The following is an 18,344-nucleotide window of genomic DNA, read 5'->3' as shown; positions in this document are numbered from 1 at the left end:
CACACCACTGCCCTAAGGCTGCTCTTGGACTTTGAGAGTGAATCCGGTCATCTCCCTTCTTCCCTGGCTATTTGGATGTGTAGTAAGGATGTAGAGGAAGCCTATGGCGTGGCAAACCACAATCAAAACACACCAGAGGGTCGTTCTCAACTCCCTCTTGATTGCCATCAAAACTGCCTCTTTGCTGCCTTCAAGCCTCTCTTGGTCTTGGATTGTGTAATCCGACATCTCTCTGTTTTTCTCTGTTTTTCTTTGTGTTTCAGGAAGAAGAATGAAGCCCTGACGTGCCTGCAAAGGCACGGATTTGCCCTCCTTTTATAGAAGAATGGCAGTTGCCTTTCCAAGAGTTGCACCTTTTCGGTATCATTTCTGGCATTGATTTAATCAATGGTCCAGATCACACCTGTTCGCCTATGGCAGTTACCAGACGTCCCTGACAGCCCTAACTGCCTCTAGACACGTCACACACAAGCCTAGGCTGGTTGCCCAAGCCCCTGGTTCAACCACAAGTGCCCACCGGCTCACGGCACACCCGGGTGGTCCACATGGTCCGACCACTGTCCGGACCTGGCCCAACTGCCCAAGACTTGAACACTCAGTCTAGCTGAGTTGAGCTGATCCCCAGCTGACCCAGCTGAGTGAGCTAGTTCATCCAGCTCAGGGAGCTGACACACTCTTCAGTGAGCTACACTGAGCTGCACTACACTTCATTTAGCTGGCCGAGCTTGCTCACTGCATCGCCCAGCTGCCATACACTTTGTACAGCTCCTTTATACTTGTCTCCTTCTTGGTTTAGCTATATCTTAGCTTCCTGATGCCCTTAACCTTACTTCCAGGCCATGATACCCTTTGTTTAGGTCACATGAGCTGACTGGTGCGTCTCCTTGCACCATGGTCGATCCTAAGGATCATATCCAGGATCGGGACATGACAAGTCTCCCCCACTTAGAATGGATTCGTCCTCGAATCCTGTGGTGCTTACATCCCATATCATGAAAGGTTCCAACTGAACTCTTTGCTTCCTGCACATCCGCTAAGGTTCATGACCCCAGTCACAACTTACTGGATCATTCCTTAACTGACCACAGCTTATCCCAGCTTGGCCCTATTGCGATCTTAGTCCCTACTAGACTAAACCGCCTCATACTTGACTTCTGTCCATCACCAGACATAGTCATACTTTGATCCTAGTCCATGACTAGATCATTTTCAGTCCTTAAGAACATACTGCATACGTCTTAGTAGATTTACCCAATCTCCAAGCTACTCAATGTATCAGTCAAGTCTTAAAGAACTCGATCACATTCCGGTCCTGTCCACTCCGGGACTCCACCGTCTCAATCCAACCATAGGTCAATCTCCGACTTGGTTGTGCTGCGACCCTCGTCCCTCACTGGACTTAGTCGACCTCATCTCAGCCATCTCGGCTGGTGCCAAACGATACGGACTTTTGGACATTGGGACCGTTTCCCGGTTCTAGTTCGATCATGCTCGGGTCAGCCCCTGCAGGAGGCACACCCTGCAGCGCCCGAAACACATCCTTGAACTCTTGACCAACCGAATCCTCGTCCGGGCTACCACCCCCTACAACCTCCTTAGTGTTAATGGTCGCCACCAGGCCTCATGACCACCTCTCCGCATATTTTCCACCTGGACCGCTGAGATCACTAAGCATCCAGAGGTTGGTCGGATCCTTGGAATCTGATCGGGGTCCACACCCACTCTCAAACAGCACCTTCCCCGGTGACAGTCTAAGGTGGCCCGATTCTTTCCAAGACCAATCCATCCCTAAGATCACTTTCATGATTCTTTAGGCTAACCACAATCAGATCCACGGGCATCGCCCTTCCTGGATCATCACTGGGATGTCCCTAACAAGGCCTAGTGAATGCATCCTTTGGCCTCCGGCCGCACTCACTATCCCGGGATCATCCCCTATACCAATACAAACAACCCCTTTCCGATCATATCTGGACTCACAAACGGTGTGTAGCTCCAGTATCGAAAGGTATGTTGTTTCCACACCACCGATCATTAAGTACCTAGATGAGTAAGATATCGGTTTGATCACACATTTGAAAAACGTCCCATACCATTCTCCAAAGTGTCACACTTCTGTGAATGTCCCATACCATTCACAAGAGTGTTTATAATATACCTCAATCCCCATCATACTAAGCCACTTAACATCGTATACCCAATCCATTCAAATTGATCTAAGGAATCCTACCTTGGCTTTATACCGAGTCCCAGTATACTAGCCCTGTAGTGTCTCCCTTAAACCAACTTGAACCTCGCAAATGCTCACTTGTTTTGAACGGCCACCAAGGATACACTTACCCCCAAAGAGTGCTGCACGTTTCTTTCAACCTAAGCCACTCTCAGGTTCATGTTACTTCCCTGGTCCAGTCATCCATACAAGATCTTGCATTGCATCGATCCGTCCAACCCGTCTATTATTTCCAGATAACTAGATCAACCAACCTTCTGTTTCAGGATCTTGCCCTTGGGGAGTGCATCTTGGCCAAGCTGGTTCACCTTGGAACTTTCCCGTTCACAAGCATGATCCCCTATCTTGCCTCAGCTCCCTCTTGGCTCACCTAGTAAGGTTCCATGGTCATCTCAGTTTCCAGAAATAATTTCGGTTTGGAACACAATACCTTTGAGCAGTGAGTTGAGCTGAAGTTACAACCCAATCAGAACCTCCACTCATCTGCCTCAAAAGGATCCACACTACCTGAGAAATACTTTGTTCTCATCTGAGCTATGTGCTCCAGCACCCAGGTAGTCCACTAACCAAGCTGCCCTAGCTGGTGGATCAATCTAGACCACCTCAGCTACTGGCCCAGCTTGATCATTAGCTGCCAAACAGCTGCCCAATCAACCGGTTAGTCCTCTCATTGTTTGCAACAATTGTTTGGATCAGCCCGGTTCACATCACAAGAGGATTCAACTTCCCCTTCCAGCTGCAGCTCAGCTCTCCCCCACTAGAACCTCAGTAGGGTTGAGCTGACTTACAGTCAATCCAGCTTCATTGTTAACTTCCTCCAGCTGAGTCAACAATAAAACTGGATTAATCACATCAGCATCTACTTGTCCGGATGCATGGGTGAACAACCACAACCCAACGATCCTAGAATCAAGCATGCTCTGATACCAACTTGTAAGACCCGAACCCGGCCGGCTAGGCCGCGGTCGATGCCTCACGTCGCTCGGTCCATACCCTGACCGAACCACTCAATTTTTCGATCTTTATCTATACTTTCGCCTAAAGGCGAAGTCTATCTTAGACCTTAGCTTAAGACTACCTTAGTCATTCCCTAGCTTAGATCCTTTCAACTTATGCACAGCGGAATATTATCTATCAACCATTGGTCTAAAACCAATCTAATACTTGTCAGGTCGAATCACCTTAGCCATGATCAGTAGACACAACTACTACCAGCTCCAAGGTTGATCCTGAACCTAATCCAAGTCATACAATAACTGAGGTTCCATTCCCCTAACCATTCTATCTAGATCTATGCAATATTGCTAGATCATACCTTTGCCACATCCACGGAGCTTGATAGCTCTTTGTCTCAGCTGCCTTAGCTGTCTAGCTAGCTCATCCAGCTAGCTGAACTGAACCACTTCACTTGAGGTTCCCAACTCTCTTCCAGCTGATCGAGCTGCGAGGTAGCTTTGCCTAGCTCCCCATCCACTCGTCCAACTCCTCATTATACCTGTATAAACTCTCCCCTTAGTTACTTAGTCATTCAACCAGCCATCCCCACTGACCAAGTACCTTTGGGAAGTCTTCAGCTACAAAAACAACCTCAAGCAAACATGCTCCAAAACTAATTAAAATTCATGATAATTCATGATAATTCATAACTAAGAGAATGGTCAAGTCAGATTTCTCAGAACTGGCCTCGATCATACTGATCTCGCCCATGAACAGCCCATATGGCCATAACTGACCACCTCTAAATCAATGAGATAAAACTAATCTTTCACCATGATAATTCATGATAAATACCATTAAGAGATATTTGAAGTCGGATCCTAACAATTCCCTCAGGAACTATCAGATCTCCACTTACCTGCCCAACAAGGCCATGGAGAGATTTCTCTGAACCGGCCACTCCATGGTTCAGTACCTCCACGTCTGATCAACAATATAGGATTATATGCCCACCAGTTCCTGAGTCAATCAACCAACCACCCCACATGACTCAGAACTGATGAGTCTTCACACATACCTAACCGCCATGGAACTATGTCCCACTGAACCTGTTAGTCTTGCTCTTCTTCATGGCTCTCAGCCAATCCTGTACCAACCCAAGGTTGATACCTATCATACCATATGATTCCATTACCTCATTGCCACGGCCTGAAGCCATTGGTAATGCAAAACCATAGATCAGGTTCACTCATGAACCACCATGAATCACTAGTTGCTGTATAGCATCTAATTACCATCCCATATGGATGAATTAGTTCAACTATGATCCGCCCCTTTCTCCAGGGTCCTGTATCCCTACAATACATCACAATATATGGTCTCCAAGGGCGTGCCATACTTGGCCTCATATGCACCTCAAGAGACACCAACATAAACCACAAAAGTAATCATATGTACATGTTACCTTATACTTGATCTTACTAGATCTTGTGCTTCCTGTATCATGTCCGGCCATGCTCCTCCATTGAACGCCTCTATCATGCCTTATCATATACTTCCAGTATTGATAAGATCCAACCATGGGTCGCACCCATCATCCATTTCATGGAACTTCCATGAAACCAGTTTCTGCACTGCATCCACCTTCAAGGCTGTACATGCCTTGGGAGTGGAGTCCGGCCTTCTCCATTCTCTTCTGACCATTTGCGTGTGTTACCATGATGTAGAGGAAGCCTAGGGTGTGTTCATCATGATCAAACACCACCCAAGGGTCGTGCATCACTTCCCACTTCAGTACCCATGAAACTGCCTTTCTACACACCACTGCCCTTAAGGCTGCTCTTGGACTTTGAGAGTGAATCCGGTCATCTCCCTTCTTCCCTGGCTATTTGGATGTGTAGTAAGGATGTATATGAAGCCTATGGCGTGGCAAACCACAATCAAAACACACCAGAGGGTCGTTCTCAACTCCCCTCTTGATTGCCATCAAAACTGCCTCTTTGCTGCCTTCAAGCCTCTCTTGGTCTTGGATTGTGTAATCCGACCATCTCTCTGTTTTTCTCTGTTTTTCTTTGTGTTTCAGGAAGAAGAATGAAGCCCTGACGTGCCTGCAAAGGCACGGATTTGCCCTCCTTTTATAGAAGAATGGGCAGTTGCCTTTCCAAGAGTTGCACCTTTTCGGTATCATTTCTGGCCATTGATTTAATCAATGGTCCAGATCACACCTGTTCGCCTATGGCAGTTACCAGACGTCCCTGACAGCCCTAACTGCCTCTAGACACGTCACACACAAGCCTAGGCTGGTTGCCCAAGCCCCTGGTTCAACCACAAGTGCCCACCGGCTCACCGGCACACCCTGGTGGTCCACATGGTCCGACCACTGTCCGGACCTGGCCCAACTGCCAAGACTTGAACACTCAGTCTAGCTGAGTTGAGCTGATCCCCAGCTGACCCAGCTGAGTGAGCTAGTTCATCCAGCTCAGGGAGCTGACACACTCTTCACTGAGCTACACTGAGCTGCACTACACTTCATTTAGCTGGCCGAGCTTGCTCACTGCATCGCCCAGCTGCCATACACTTTGTACAGCTCCTTTATACTTGTCTCCTTCTTGGTTTAGCTATATCTTAGCTTCCTGATGCCCTTAACCTTACTTCCAGGCAATGATACCCTTGTGTTTAGGTCACATGAGCTGACTGGTGCGTCTCCTTGCACCATGGTCGATCCTAAGGATCATATCCAGGATCGGGGACATGACAATATCAGCTTTTACAAATGAAATGTTGTTATAAATTATTTCATTGTTTTTACCACCTTTTAGTTAATTAGATCATCTATAATGAGATTGACAAAAATTTTAGATTATAATACCAATAGGTTATTAGCAAAATATTTAAATTTTATATAGAGTAAAATGTGAGTTCTAAATAATTAACGTATAATTGTTTTGGAGAGCACTGTGCTCTCGTTGTATTCGTAGATGTATTTAAATTTTATACTTAATATGTATTCAAACTCTCCAATGCAATAAGGGATATAAACAAAAGGTATTCATAGATGTTATGTATTCGTACACCGATGTATTCGTATACCTTAAATATATGTATACTTATGTATACATATACTTGTGTATTCGTACACCTTAAGTATTCGATGGGTTATGTTGATATTCGTATATTTTATGTATTTGTACACCTTATGTATACTTATGTATATGTACACCTTATGTATTTGTACATCTTAAGTATTAGATGGGTTATGTTGATATTCGTACACCTTATGTATTCGTACACTTTCTGTATACCTTAGGTATTCGTACACCTTAGGTATTTGTACACCTAAGGTATTCGTACACCTTATGTATACTTATGTATATGTACACCTTATATATTCGTACACCTTAGATATTCGTACATCTTATGTATACGTATACTTATTTCTTGAGTTATAGTGAATTAGATTGTATTAAACGTTAGGCATAGGGTTCCGGATTTACCCAAGGGTTCAGATTGTTTCGGATTCTGGATTTACCCAATGGTTCTGGATTTATCCAAGGGTTCCGGATTTAGGGTTCAAGGTTTAGAGTTTAGGATTTTAGGTTTAGTGTTTTGTTGATGGTTTTTAATATTTAAGATAAATGTAGACAAATTTGTTCTTCCTACCATTTTGACAAAAATGAAAGATCCATGTAGGTTTCCAAGTTTATTAAATTTACCCAGATTTATGAAAATTACCCATAAATTTATATAATTTTATGAATAATTTATCATTTATTTGGGTAAATTTCATAAATATGAAAGTTTCTTTTATGGGTCAAAATGTATAATTTATTCGGATTCTGGATTTACCCAAGGGTTCCGGATTTACCCAAGGGTTCCGGATTTAGGATTCATGGTTTAGAGTTTAGGAGTTTATGTTTAGTGTTTTGTTGATGATTTTAAATATTTAAGATAAGAAGTTTATGCGAGAGAATTTGGTCAAACTCAGGTTGAGTCTTAACTTCTTAAAACATAAAAATCACTAGATACTTGACATGGAGGCACCAAATTATCCTATATTTTTTGGACTTAATCTTGGTGTACCCCTAGAGTAAACCTTAAGGTTCACCAACCAATAGAAATCACTCATTTCACAATTGATATCTTTTTAAAAAATAAACAAAATATTGTCGAGTTATATTACATTTTTAAAATAAAATATTAAAAATAAAAATAATAATATATGCAAAAAAAATATTTTTAAAAAGATTTTAATTTCGTCAACAAAACACTAAACTCTAAACTCTAAATCCTAAACCCTTGGATAAATACTAAACCCTAAATTAAAAACATTAAACCATAATAGTATTTTTAAGATTTAATGTTTTAGTGTTTAGTGTTTTTGATTTAGAATTTAGGATTATCCAAGTGTTTATGATTTATCCAAGGGTTTAGGGTTTAGAATTTAAGGTTTAGGGTTTAGAGTTTAAAATTATCCAAGGGTTTAGGGTATACCCAAGGGTTTAGGGTTTAGGATTTAGGGTTTAGGGTTTAGAATTTAGGGTTTAGGGTTTAGAGTTTAAAATTATCCAAGGGTTTAGGGTATACCCAAGGGTTTAGGGTTTATGATTTAGGGTTTAGGGTTTAGTGTTTTTGACGATATTAAAAATAGTTTTCAAAAATTCATTTTTTGTAACGGCTATTATTTTTATTTGTTTTTATTTATTTATTTTAAAAACATAATATAACTTGACAATATTTTCTTTTCTTTTTTAAAAAATATTAATTATGAAATACTTGATTCCTATTGGTTGGGTGAACCTAAATGTTCACTCTAGGGGTGAACCTTAGGATAACTCTATTTTTTGGGGTGAAATAGCACTATAGCGGATATCTTTTTCAATAGATTATAAGCATGGCTCTACCTATGACTAATCAAGAACTTGGGATGATTGGCAATCTGCAGGTTGTACTCAATATGGGATTATATTGGTTCTAGCAAGTAGATATGATCCTTGAAAATTAAAGTTATTAGATCAGTTCATCGTGAAAGGTGTAGGGTTTGTCATATATTAACAAATTTGTCATTTTATTAACAATTTTTGTCATTTTATAAACATAAAAATTATAACGAATGCACTTTGCTGCCAGATCCCAATTTGTCATTTTATTTTTGGGAAAAAAATGTAGCATTTCGTGAGTGTTTCTATTTTTGGCAAAAACAAAAAGTGTGAGATCAATTTTGACCAAAAAAATGTAAGATTCACGTAGGTTTTCAAATTTATTAAATTTACCCAACTATATTAAAATTAAATGTAGACAAATTTGTTTTCCTGCCATTTTGGCAAAAAATGAAGGATCTATGAAGGTTTCCAAGTTTATTAAATTTACTCAGATTTATGATAATTATCCATAAATTTACATAATTTACATAATTTTATGAATTATCATTTATTTGGGTAGATTTCATAAATATGAAAGTTTCTTTTATAAGTCAAAATGTATAATTTATTGGGTAACTTTCATATATTTAGAGTTTACATCGATTTTATATTAATTCATATAGATTTATGTTAACTTTATATATGAAAAATATGTACTATATTAAAAGTAGTTGCTCATATATGATTTTTAAATATTAAATATGATCCAAAAGTTTAATGAATAAAGAATGTTTATGGGGTCCACAAAAATTAGTTGTTAAAAGTTAGTGGGAAAAAAATTATTTTTATAGGCAAAGTGGATTTTGGGTCCCACGAAATTACTTTTCCAGCTTGCCAAGTTTAATAGGCAAAAATGTTAAAAATGTCATAAATTTATTCTCTCTCTACTAGGTTGCCCAATTGCCTAATATAAACTTGAAGTGACCCATTTTCTTAATTCAAACTTAAAAGTTGCCCATTCCCCTAATTGACCCTAAAGTAAATTATAGAGTGTGGATAGGGATGCTCCAACGTCCATTCTGGGACGATGTCCACCATGTAATAAATCTTTTTTCCAATGTTCAAGAAATCATTAAGGGGTAACTAATGTTTTATAAAAGTATTAGTGACTAAACAGTTAGAAGATGAGGTTTTGCAAATTAATTATAAAAATTTCATCATAAATTGAATTTTGAAATATTAAAAAGTTGTCAAGAACAAAAAAGGTTTATAAGTAGAAGATGATGTTTTTTTGCAATTTAATTATGAAAAATTAATCATTAGTTGAATTTTCGAAACATTAAAAGCTTTTTAAAAAATGTTTAATTTTTGAATTATTTTTGCCCTAATAAACCATGGTAAAATTAGTATTGCATTTACAAGATTGATAAAATATAATATTAATTTATGTATTCAAATTATTTTATCAAAAAGTTTAAATAAATTTATTTGAAAATTGGGGTGAAATATATAAAATGTAAACAATCATCAAATTTTAAATTAAATAAACATGAGTACTTTTCGAGTGAAGTGGGAACGACCGAACGAGCACCTAGATATTTAAATTATTTAAAAGTATACTATTCATTCTTGAAAGCTAATATTCTGTAAAAATGATTTATCTTTTGATCTTCATTGTTTATTGAAATTTGTTCATGCAAGAATGAACAAATCAAACAATACAGCATTACAATCCAAAAACTTGAAGGTTCGAAAACATTACAAATACAAAAAGCTTTTCACTTGCTTAAACATGACACTGAAGCAAACATTGAACCAGACACCGGTCTTATTCCATCACAAGAAACCGTAAATAACAATTTACCTGGTTTTCGCAGGGCGGAATTCAAATCCTTGAATGATCAAACCACGTTTCCAATTAGGATTATCGGTCTTAATCAGAGTTACCGCAATATCATCACAACAAGATTCATTGTAGAACTCACCAAGCTCAGCTTCCATCCAACCGTCTTCTCTCACTTCTGGTCTTGCTACATCCCTCCTTCGGCCACGGCCACGAGCACGAGGCCCAACAAAGTATATCACCTTTTGAGAAGTTTCTTGCCCAACCAACCCAACTATAGTATCTATCGGCACATCTCCCAAATTAGGACATCCGTTCTTTGTCTTGAACACTATGTAAACCGAGTAACGAGTTCTAGGAGATAAGTAACGAGTACGCATCGTGCCACGAATCTCAAACCAACAAACATTGAGTAGCTCTGCTATTTTCTCAAACCTGCATTGCGACATATTTTTCTCATCGTCTTCATCAATCATCATCATAAAAAGTGTGATTACAAATTTACAATCGAATCATAACAAGATTAAAAGGTGTTACGTACCTAGATTCAGGAATTGAAATCCATTGCCAATAGTGGGGAGTAGTTCCCCATGTGATTGTCACTTCCTTTGAAGATAACATGATACATCTTTTTCCACTCGCTTTCTCTAACCAAAAGCTCTATCATTTGGAAAAAGGGGGAAAATTGATACATTTAGAAACTCCACCAAATTAAGTAACTCTGGAGGTTTAATCACAGCTTTGTTCACATAATTCTCTAACATCGTGAGAAAGATGAGGATACGGTACACAACAAATGTGATTATGGTTGTAACTTGTAATCATTTTAAGAATGCATGGAATAAAATGAATTGGATGGTTGAGATAACAAAAGGGAATGGAATAATAGTAATTTGAGGATTAAAAGAAATGGAATGGATATTTGAATTAGAGAAATTCCAGTCAACTTTTTTTGTCTTTTTTTCATCGTGAATAAGAATGCATGGAATAAAACATTTTTTTCCAGCTAAGTAAAAAAATTAATAGAATTTCTTATAGATGACTACTTTCACATGATTCTATTCATAAATAGCATTTAGTAAGTAAGAAATCAAAGTGTACTTGTTTTGTAATTTTCACTACAAAGTTCTTTCTAGTCGATGTATTGGTCGTAATTGTTTTTACTATAACTTTCGATTCAGTTTAATGCAAGCTTTATTCCAAAAAAGGTCAACGATTTCTATAGACGTATTACTCCAGCGTATCAGTCAAATCAGATTGAATCACAGATCCTTGTTCCCAAATTATTCTCATATAGTTAAAACTCAGTGATGATTCTATGCACAAATATCAACTTGAGCCCCAGGTAGATCATTATTCTCAAATCCTATAACGAATAGATAACATACATATATATACCTTTTTGCCATCTTCGATGAGAAGAGGATCATCGCAGAGAGTGAAATAGAGCTCTTTCTTGGACAAGAAAACTCGCGAGTACTGTGGAATCAGAGACGAATATTCTGATGGAAGAAACTTCTCCCACACGGTATCGGTCTTAACAGCCGACTCAAACGTTTTCGAAACGGACGCAAGCGTCTCGTGGACTCGTGAAGGAGATAATGCTGGAGATGCAATCCACCGGCACTGAATCGAACGGTGACGGCCCGGCGATGATGCTTTCCCTGCCATGACTTTGCCCCATCATTGCCTGCATCACCTGGAGAATCTTTTTAGAGAGAGAAAGAGAGAGCCCTTAAAGACTTTTTCTTTAGTAAATAAAGACTTTAATCTCGTTCTAAAGTCGTCTATGTGAGGAAACGATGAAAGAAGAATGATTTATAATGAAAAAACAAAAGACTCGTGGTATTTGTTTCTACATGTTTACGAAGCTTCCCTTCTTGCCGTGTGCGAGTCACTCTCTTTCCTTCACGCTACATGTTTTCAAATAATTCATTATTAATTGTAGTTGGGAAGTCCATGATCTATTAAATATGTTCTCACATGATCGGAACATATACTTCCTCAGTATCACTTTAAAAAGTGTTTAGAAGAATTTTTTTGTTTCAAAATAGTTGATATTCTCACTATTCTAAATAGAATTTAATAACATTTGAATTTTCTGACCAATTACAAAATACTGAATTTTTTTTATTGGTCGAAATAGTTTTATTTAATGATTTTTTATAGGGTTTTTAACGTAAAAACCCCTCAACTAAATTTGTTTTGGATAAAAAACCCTAAACTAAGTGTTTAACGAAATAACTCCTAAACTAACTTTATTTAATGAATTAAACCCTCTTAGGTCATAATTACCAGTACTACTGGTAAATCTTTAGTTTAGGGTTTTTTACATTAAGTAAACATAGTTGGAGGGTTTTACCATTAAAAAAAATAAAAACAAAAAATCCAAAATATAATAATATTACTAAAAATTAGTAACTTTAATTTTCAAAATTAGCATTTTTTAAAAAAATTATATAGATATATAAGTCTGATTTTTTTTTAAATCAACATTATATATGTATTAATTAAAAATGTAAAAACCCAAAAAAAAGTATCTAAAGCTATACATGTATTAGAAATATCTAAATAAAAAAAAATGTAAAAGACAAGTAAATATAATAAAAATTATATCTTATCTAGTAACTTTAATTTTCACAATTAGCATTTTTAAAATTTATAAATATATGAGTCTGATTTTTTTTTTAAATCAACATTATATATGTATAAATAAAAATGTATAATTAAAGTTATACATATATAATGTTGATTTTTTTAAAAAAAAATCAGACTCATATATTTGTAGAAATTTTTAAAATGCTAATTTTTTAAAATTAAATCTACTAGATAATATATAATTTTTGGTATATGTTCTTGTCTTTTACATTTTTAATTTTTAGATAATTTTATTACAGGTAAATCTTTAGAATTTTTTTATTTTTGGGTTTTTACATTTTTAATTTATACATATATAGTGTTGATTTTTTTTAAAAAAAAACAGACTCACATATCTATACAAATTAGAAAATGCTAATTTTAAAAATTAAAGTTACTAATTTTTAGATAATGTTATTATATTTTGGATTTTTTTTATTTTTAATGATAAAACCTCCAACTATATTTATTTAATGTAAAAACCCCTAAACTAAAGATTTATCAATAGTACTAATTATGACCTGAGAGGGTTTAATTCATTAAATAAAGTTAGTTTGGGGGTTATTTCGTTAAATACTTAGTTTATGGGTTTTTACCCAAAACAAATTTAGTTGAAGGGTTTTAGTGTTAAAAATTATTTTTTATATAACCAAGATAAATTGTATAAAAGTTTATATTTCCTTAATCCATGTGCAAAAACCTTTAAAACACTTAAAATGATACAGAGAGAGTAAATAAACTGTCACTTATTAATTGTAGTTGGAACTTGGAAGTCCATATGATCTATTAAATATGTTCTCACATGATCGAAACATATAAATGAGCTGTCACTTATATGTGTGTAGCTGATTCAAATAATTTGATATACACACCTATAGTCATATAATATAAATGAACTTATTTGATGTATGTCTTAACAAATTTGATATACATATATATATAGTTCACCCATTGAAAAATACTTTGGATTTGCTGCTGCTTTCAATTACTAAACTGGTACATGTGAAAGTGACAAAAACATCAAACGATTTTTTTTCTCCGAAATCTTACGATATAGAAAAGCTTTTCACTCCATTATATATGAAAATAAGGAAGCAAACTCATTTGTGCAAAAAAAAATGGAAGCTTAATACTTTGCCGAAGATTTAATTAACAGGTTCGGTGGCTGGTTATCTCAGGTGCTTTACCTGCTGCTGGTCGACTATGTGCAAACAGTCCGTTAGTGGAGGTGTTTACAGATGACTTGGAGCAAAATATTGGCAATGTTTATCTGGATGAAGTATTGAAAGGAGAATCAACAAATGTGATTATTACCTTTCTGGATAGTTTGGATAGTACGGAAATCTCACAGTGATTTTCTAAGAGAAACATCCAACCAGTTGAAGATACAAGAAGGGCTATCGCGAGGCCAATGATGAATGGTGGAGTAGCTGCTCAATCCAATCGCAGAATCAAGGGAAAAAGGTCTTGTTGTAGTTCAAATTGGGAACCTCGCACTACAAGAAAACACGCTGATTCTGAGGGAAATACCGAGGGAAAATGAGTTCCTCGAAAATTTGTGACAAAATATCGAGGAAATACCGAGGAAACCAAGAAATGGGGTTTCCTCGAAATTTCCTCAAAAATTTGTGAGGAAATTTCGAGGAAGACCAACTTCCTCGGTATTTTTCGAGGGAATACCGAGGAAAGCCGGGTCGTCGGAAAAAACCGACGGACATTTCTAATATTTCGACGACATCTTGTAGCCGTTAGAGAGCCGTTGGGGGATTTGAACTATTTCGAGGAAATTTCGAGGAAATGTCTGTTTCCCTCGAAATTTCCTCGAAATTTCCTCAGTATGCCGGGAGGATTTGATCTATAAATACAGCCACCCCTCTTCCTCTTCATTCACTCCATTTCTTTTCTTCTTCTCTCCTAGTCTCACGAATTTGATTCCAAAAAAACATGTCTTCTTCAAATTATTTTCGTTCGTGGATGGATCGACCTCATTTGGATCCGGACACGAGATTGCTTACGGAAGAATACAATCAAGGTATAATCGAGTTCATGAGGGTAGCTCGCCAACAACCGGAAGCAGAAACAGGTAAGTTAAGATGTCCTTGCTCTAATTGTAAAAATAGAAAAGTTATTAAAGAGTGGGATGTTTGGACTCATCTATTATTGAATGGGTTTACACGAAGTTACAAAATTTGGTATCATCATGGGGAAACTGATTATGAACTTGGTAGTACTAGCGAACCTCAGCCGGCGGTTAGATTAGAAGAACCAATTAGAGCGGATGTAGATTATGGTGTAGGTACTGAGCAGATGATAAATGATCATTTTAGAGGGGAAGATTTACCCAATGCAGAAGCTAGGAGATTTTATGAAATGTTGGATGCTGGAAAGCAACCATTGTACGAAGGTTGCAGAGATGGTCATTCGGCTTTATCATCTGCTATGAGACTGATGGGCATTAAAACAGATTATAACTTGGCTGAAGACTGTGTGGATGCGATAGCTAATTTTGTTAAAGGTATTCTACCTGAGGATAATGTAGCTCCAGGTTCATACTACGAGGTTCAAAAACTCGTAGCTGGTGTTGGTTTATCTTATCAGGTAATAGATGTATGCAGCGATAACTGCATGATTTATTGGAGGGCGGATGACCAGCGGACTACATGCAAATTTTGTGGGAAGCCTCGTTATAAAGATACGAGTGGAAGAGTTCCAGTGCCATATCAAAAGGATGTGGTATTTGCCTTTGACGGAAAGGTTGCAGAGGTTGTATCTTTCGGAACGCACAGCGCAACGAATGAGATGGCATGCGGAGCACTCAACAGATGGTGAGATTAGACATCCTTCAGATGCAAAAGCGTGGAAACATTTCCAATCAAAGTATCCCGACTTTGCGTATGAGAGAAGAAATGTCTACCTTGGATTATGTACTGATGGTTTCAGCCCGTATGGGAAGAGTGGAAGACAATATTCTCTGTGGCCAGTCATTGTTACACCATACAACTTACCCCCAAACTTGTGCTTGCGACGAGAGTTTTTGTTTCTCTCAATTCTCGTTCCCGGACCAGAGCATCCTAAGAGATCACTTGATGTGTTTCTTCAGCCACTAATATATGAGTTGCAACAACTATGGGCTCAAGGTGCTGAAACATACGATATTTCGTGTAAAGAAAACTTTCAAATGCGGGCAGTACTAATGTGGACAATAAGTGATTTTCCAGCATATGGTATGTTATCTGGATGGACAACGCATGGAAGGCTATCATGTCCATATTGTCAAGATAACACTGATGCTTTCCAACTAAAACACGGAAGGAAAACGTGTTGGTTTGACTGTCACAGGAGATTCCTACCACCTGATCATCCATATCGTAGGAGTAGGAATTTGTTTACGAAGAACAAGAGGGTGTTTGACAGTCCACCTGCAGAAATTAGTGGGAAAGGTTTGAAGACACAACTAAGAGATTTTGGTGCAGAAAGGACGCCAGACGTCGGTGGACATGCGCGTTTTCCGGTAGATGCTGTTGGAAACCTACATAACTGGCACAAAAAAGTATATTCTGGGATCTGCCATACTGGGAGGATCATTTGCTAAGGCATAATTTAGATGTCATGCATATTGAGAAGAACTTTTTTGACAACCTCATGAACACGATCCTTAACGTTCAAGGTAAAACAAAGGATAATTTGAAGTCAAGACTGGATTTAGTTGATATATGTGATCGTTCAGAACTTCATGTTGATGGGAATGGTAGGGCTCCTTTTCCCATATACCGACTTGATGCAGAGGGAAAAAAATGCGTTCTTCGATTGGATTTCAAACGATGTGGAGTTTCCAGACGGTTACGCATCTAATTTGCGTAACTGTATCGACAGAAAGGAAGGAAAGTTTATTGGCTTAAAAAGTCACGATTGTCATGTGTTGATGCAGCGCTTACTTCCGTTTGCTTTCAAAGAACTATTACCACGAAATGTTCATGAAGCAATTGCAGGGATAAGTGCTTTCTTCCGCGATTTATGTGCCAGATCAGTGACTCTTGAAGGTATTGAAAATCTGAAGACTAACGGAAGAGCGACCGTAAGGGGAAGGGCATGTACATCCATAACTTGGGTGCTCAATCTTTAGCCAGTCTGGGGGATCGCTTGGTAAGCTTCGCGGTTTTATTATATTATTTAAGATTTTAATATTTTTTTTTGTGCATTTCTTTTAATTACTAATGTTTGTTTAATTTATGTTTTTTCAAGGCGGAAGAAAATGAGGGGGAGCCGGTTGATCATTACACCCTAATCAAGACGGCGTATACCAACAAGAAGACCGGCGAGATTGATGATGGTGTTGTGAGGGATGTGGTCTCCCTCATCGACAGTCAGATGGAAGAGGAAGTGTCTCAGCTTCAAACCGAGGATGACGATTCGACGGGATCGACCGGCTTGCCTCGGGTTCGGATCAACCAAATCGTTGAAGCGGTAAGTTCTTTTTTTAAAGTTCAATTCATTTTTTATATTATTTAAATTTGACACTTTCTTTTTCAGGCGGTTCCAAAGAAGAAGGGCCGTTTGTTCGGTTTGGCTCGTCGGTCCAGCTCGGTTCCGTCTGCTTCTGCACCACCACCGTCCTATGTTGATCAAGAAGTCCTTCTGAGTCAGATGAGGGACAAGGATGCTCGCATATCTGCGTTGGAGTCCATGGTGGCGAGTCAAGAGGCGGGCTGGGAGGCACAAAGGAATCTCAACGAGCAAATGATGGCGATGATGAGGAGCATGAACCCGAACTTGGAGTTCCCGACCATGCCAGACCCGAACGCCCAAAACCGTAGTTTAATTCTTGTCAAAACTTGAAATGTTTTCTTTTCATTTGTATGACTTTTGAATTTTAAATAATATGTTTTCAATTTAAAATTTAATTTAATATTCGAATTTAAATTTTAAAATATTTTTCAAAAAAAATTATTTTTTTAAAAAAAAAATAATTTTCGGAATATTTCGAGGGAAGGGTTCGTCGAAATTTTCCGAGGGACAAGTTCCTCGAAAATTTTTGAGGAAAGCAGCCCTCGAAAATTTTCGAGGAACATGTCCCTCGGGAAAATTTCGACGAACAAAGTTCCTCGAAAATTTTCGAGGAAACGTGTTCGTCGAAATTTTCCGAGGGACATGTTCCTCGAAAATTTTCGTAGGCCTTTCTCTCGGTATAATCCTCGGTATATACCGAGGGAACTTTTCCTCAATATATTCCGACGACCACTTCGACGAAGTGCAGTCCTCTAAATTTCCTCGGAATTATCTTTCCTCGAAATTCCGTCACAAAATTTCGAGGAAATTTCGACGGAAAATGAAATTTCGACGAGTTTTTTTCGAGGGACATTTTCCTCGGTATTTCGTCGGAATACGCTTATTCCGACGAAATACCGAGGAAAATATCCCTCGAAATCGGCGTGTTTTCTTGTAGTGTCGTCCTGCAGGATGGTTTAAATGAAATTTTGAAAGTAGTTATTGTCGATCCTGGTGAGTCGGGTTTGGATGGATAGTGAGAGATGATAAAGGTCCATACATTGATGTGGGCATGGGTAAAGTTGTCGGTGCTAACTCGACTATAGAAGCTAAAGCTATGGGATTTTTATACCTTCTTCAGAAAACATGGCTATGGGATGACGATATGTTTGGTTTTAAAGTAGTAATAATGAGCTCACATGGATCATTAACACACCGGATCAATGTCTGGATCGGAGCTTGGAAACCTTTTCTTTTTTGTCACATGGATTCATTATAAAAGAAAAGGGAATAAGGCCTAGAAAAAGCCTAACCCCGAGGTTCAGTACAAGGAAGAAAAGACCTGTAAGGTCTG

At 37.9% G+C, this 18,344-nt stretch overlaps 1 protein-coding gene and 1 pseudogene across 1 annotated transcript; one reads left to right on the top strand and one right to left on the bottom strand.

The window, feature by feature from the left end:
- Nucleotides 1-9,667: 9,667 nt before the first annotated feature.
- On the bottom strand, nucleotides 9,668-11,664 carry LOC108836252 (F-box protein At2g02240-like; annotated as a pseudogene).
- Nucleotides 11,665-16,594: 4,930 nt separating this feature from the next.
- On the top strand, nucleotides 16,595-17,341 carry LOC130495622 (uncharacterized). Its single transcript, XM_056987042.1, has 3 exons — nucleotides 16,595-16,648; nucleotides 16,748-16,969; nucleotides 17,036-17,341. The coding sequence occupies exons 1-3, from the start codon at nucleotides 16,595-16,597 to the stop codon at nucleotides 17,339-17,341; spliced, it is 582 nt and encodes a 193-aa protein (XP_056843022.1).
- The last annotated feature ends 1,003 nt before the right edge of the window (nucleotides 17,342-18,344 follow it).

The sequence above is a fragment of the Raphanus sativus genome, chromosome 6 (assembly GCF_000801105.2).
Source record: "Raphanus sativus cultivar WK10039 chromosome 6, ASM80110v3, whole genome shotgun sequence".
Classification (NCBI taxonomy): Eukaryota; Viridiplantae; Streptophyta; class Magnoliopsida; order Brassicales; family Brassicaceae; genus Raphanus; species Raphanus sativus.
This window is presented reverse-complemented; position numbering and strand designations above follow the sequence as displayed.

Excerpts from the sequence above, each read along its gene's own strand:
- LOC130495622 (XM_056987042.1), top strand. The coding sequence starts at position 16,595 with ATGTACATCCATAACTTGGGTGCTCAATCTTTAGCCAGTCTGGGGGAT. Across the intron at positions 16,649-16,747 it reads CCAGTCTGGGGGATCGCTTG|GCGGAAGAAAATGAGGGGGA; the intron begins GTAAGCTTCGCG and ends TGTTTTTTCAAG. Across the intron at positions 16,970-17,035 it reads TCAACCAAATCGTTGAAGCG|GCGGTTCCAAAGAAGAAGGG; the intron begins GTAAGTTCTTTT and ends TTTCTTTTTCAG.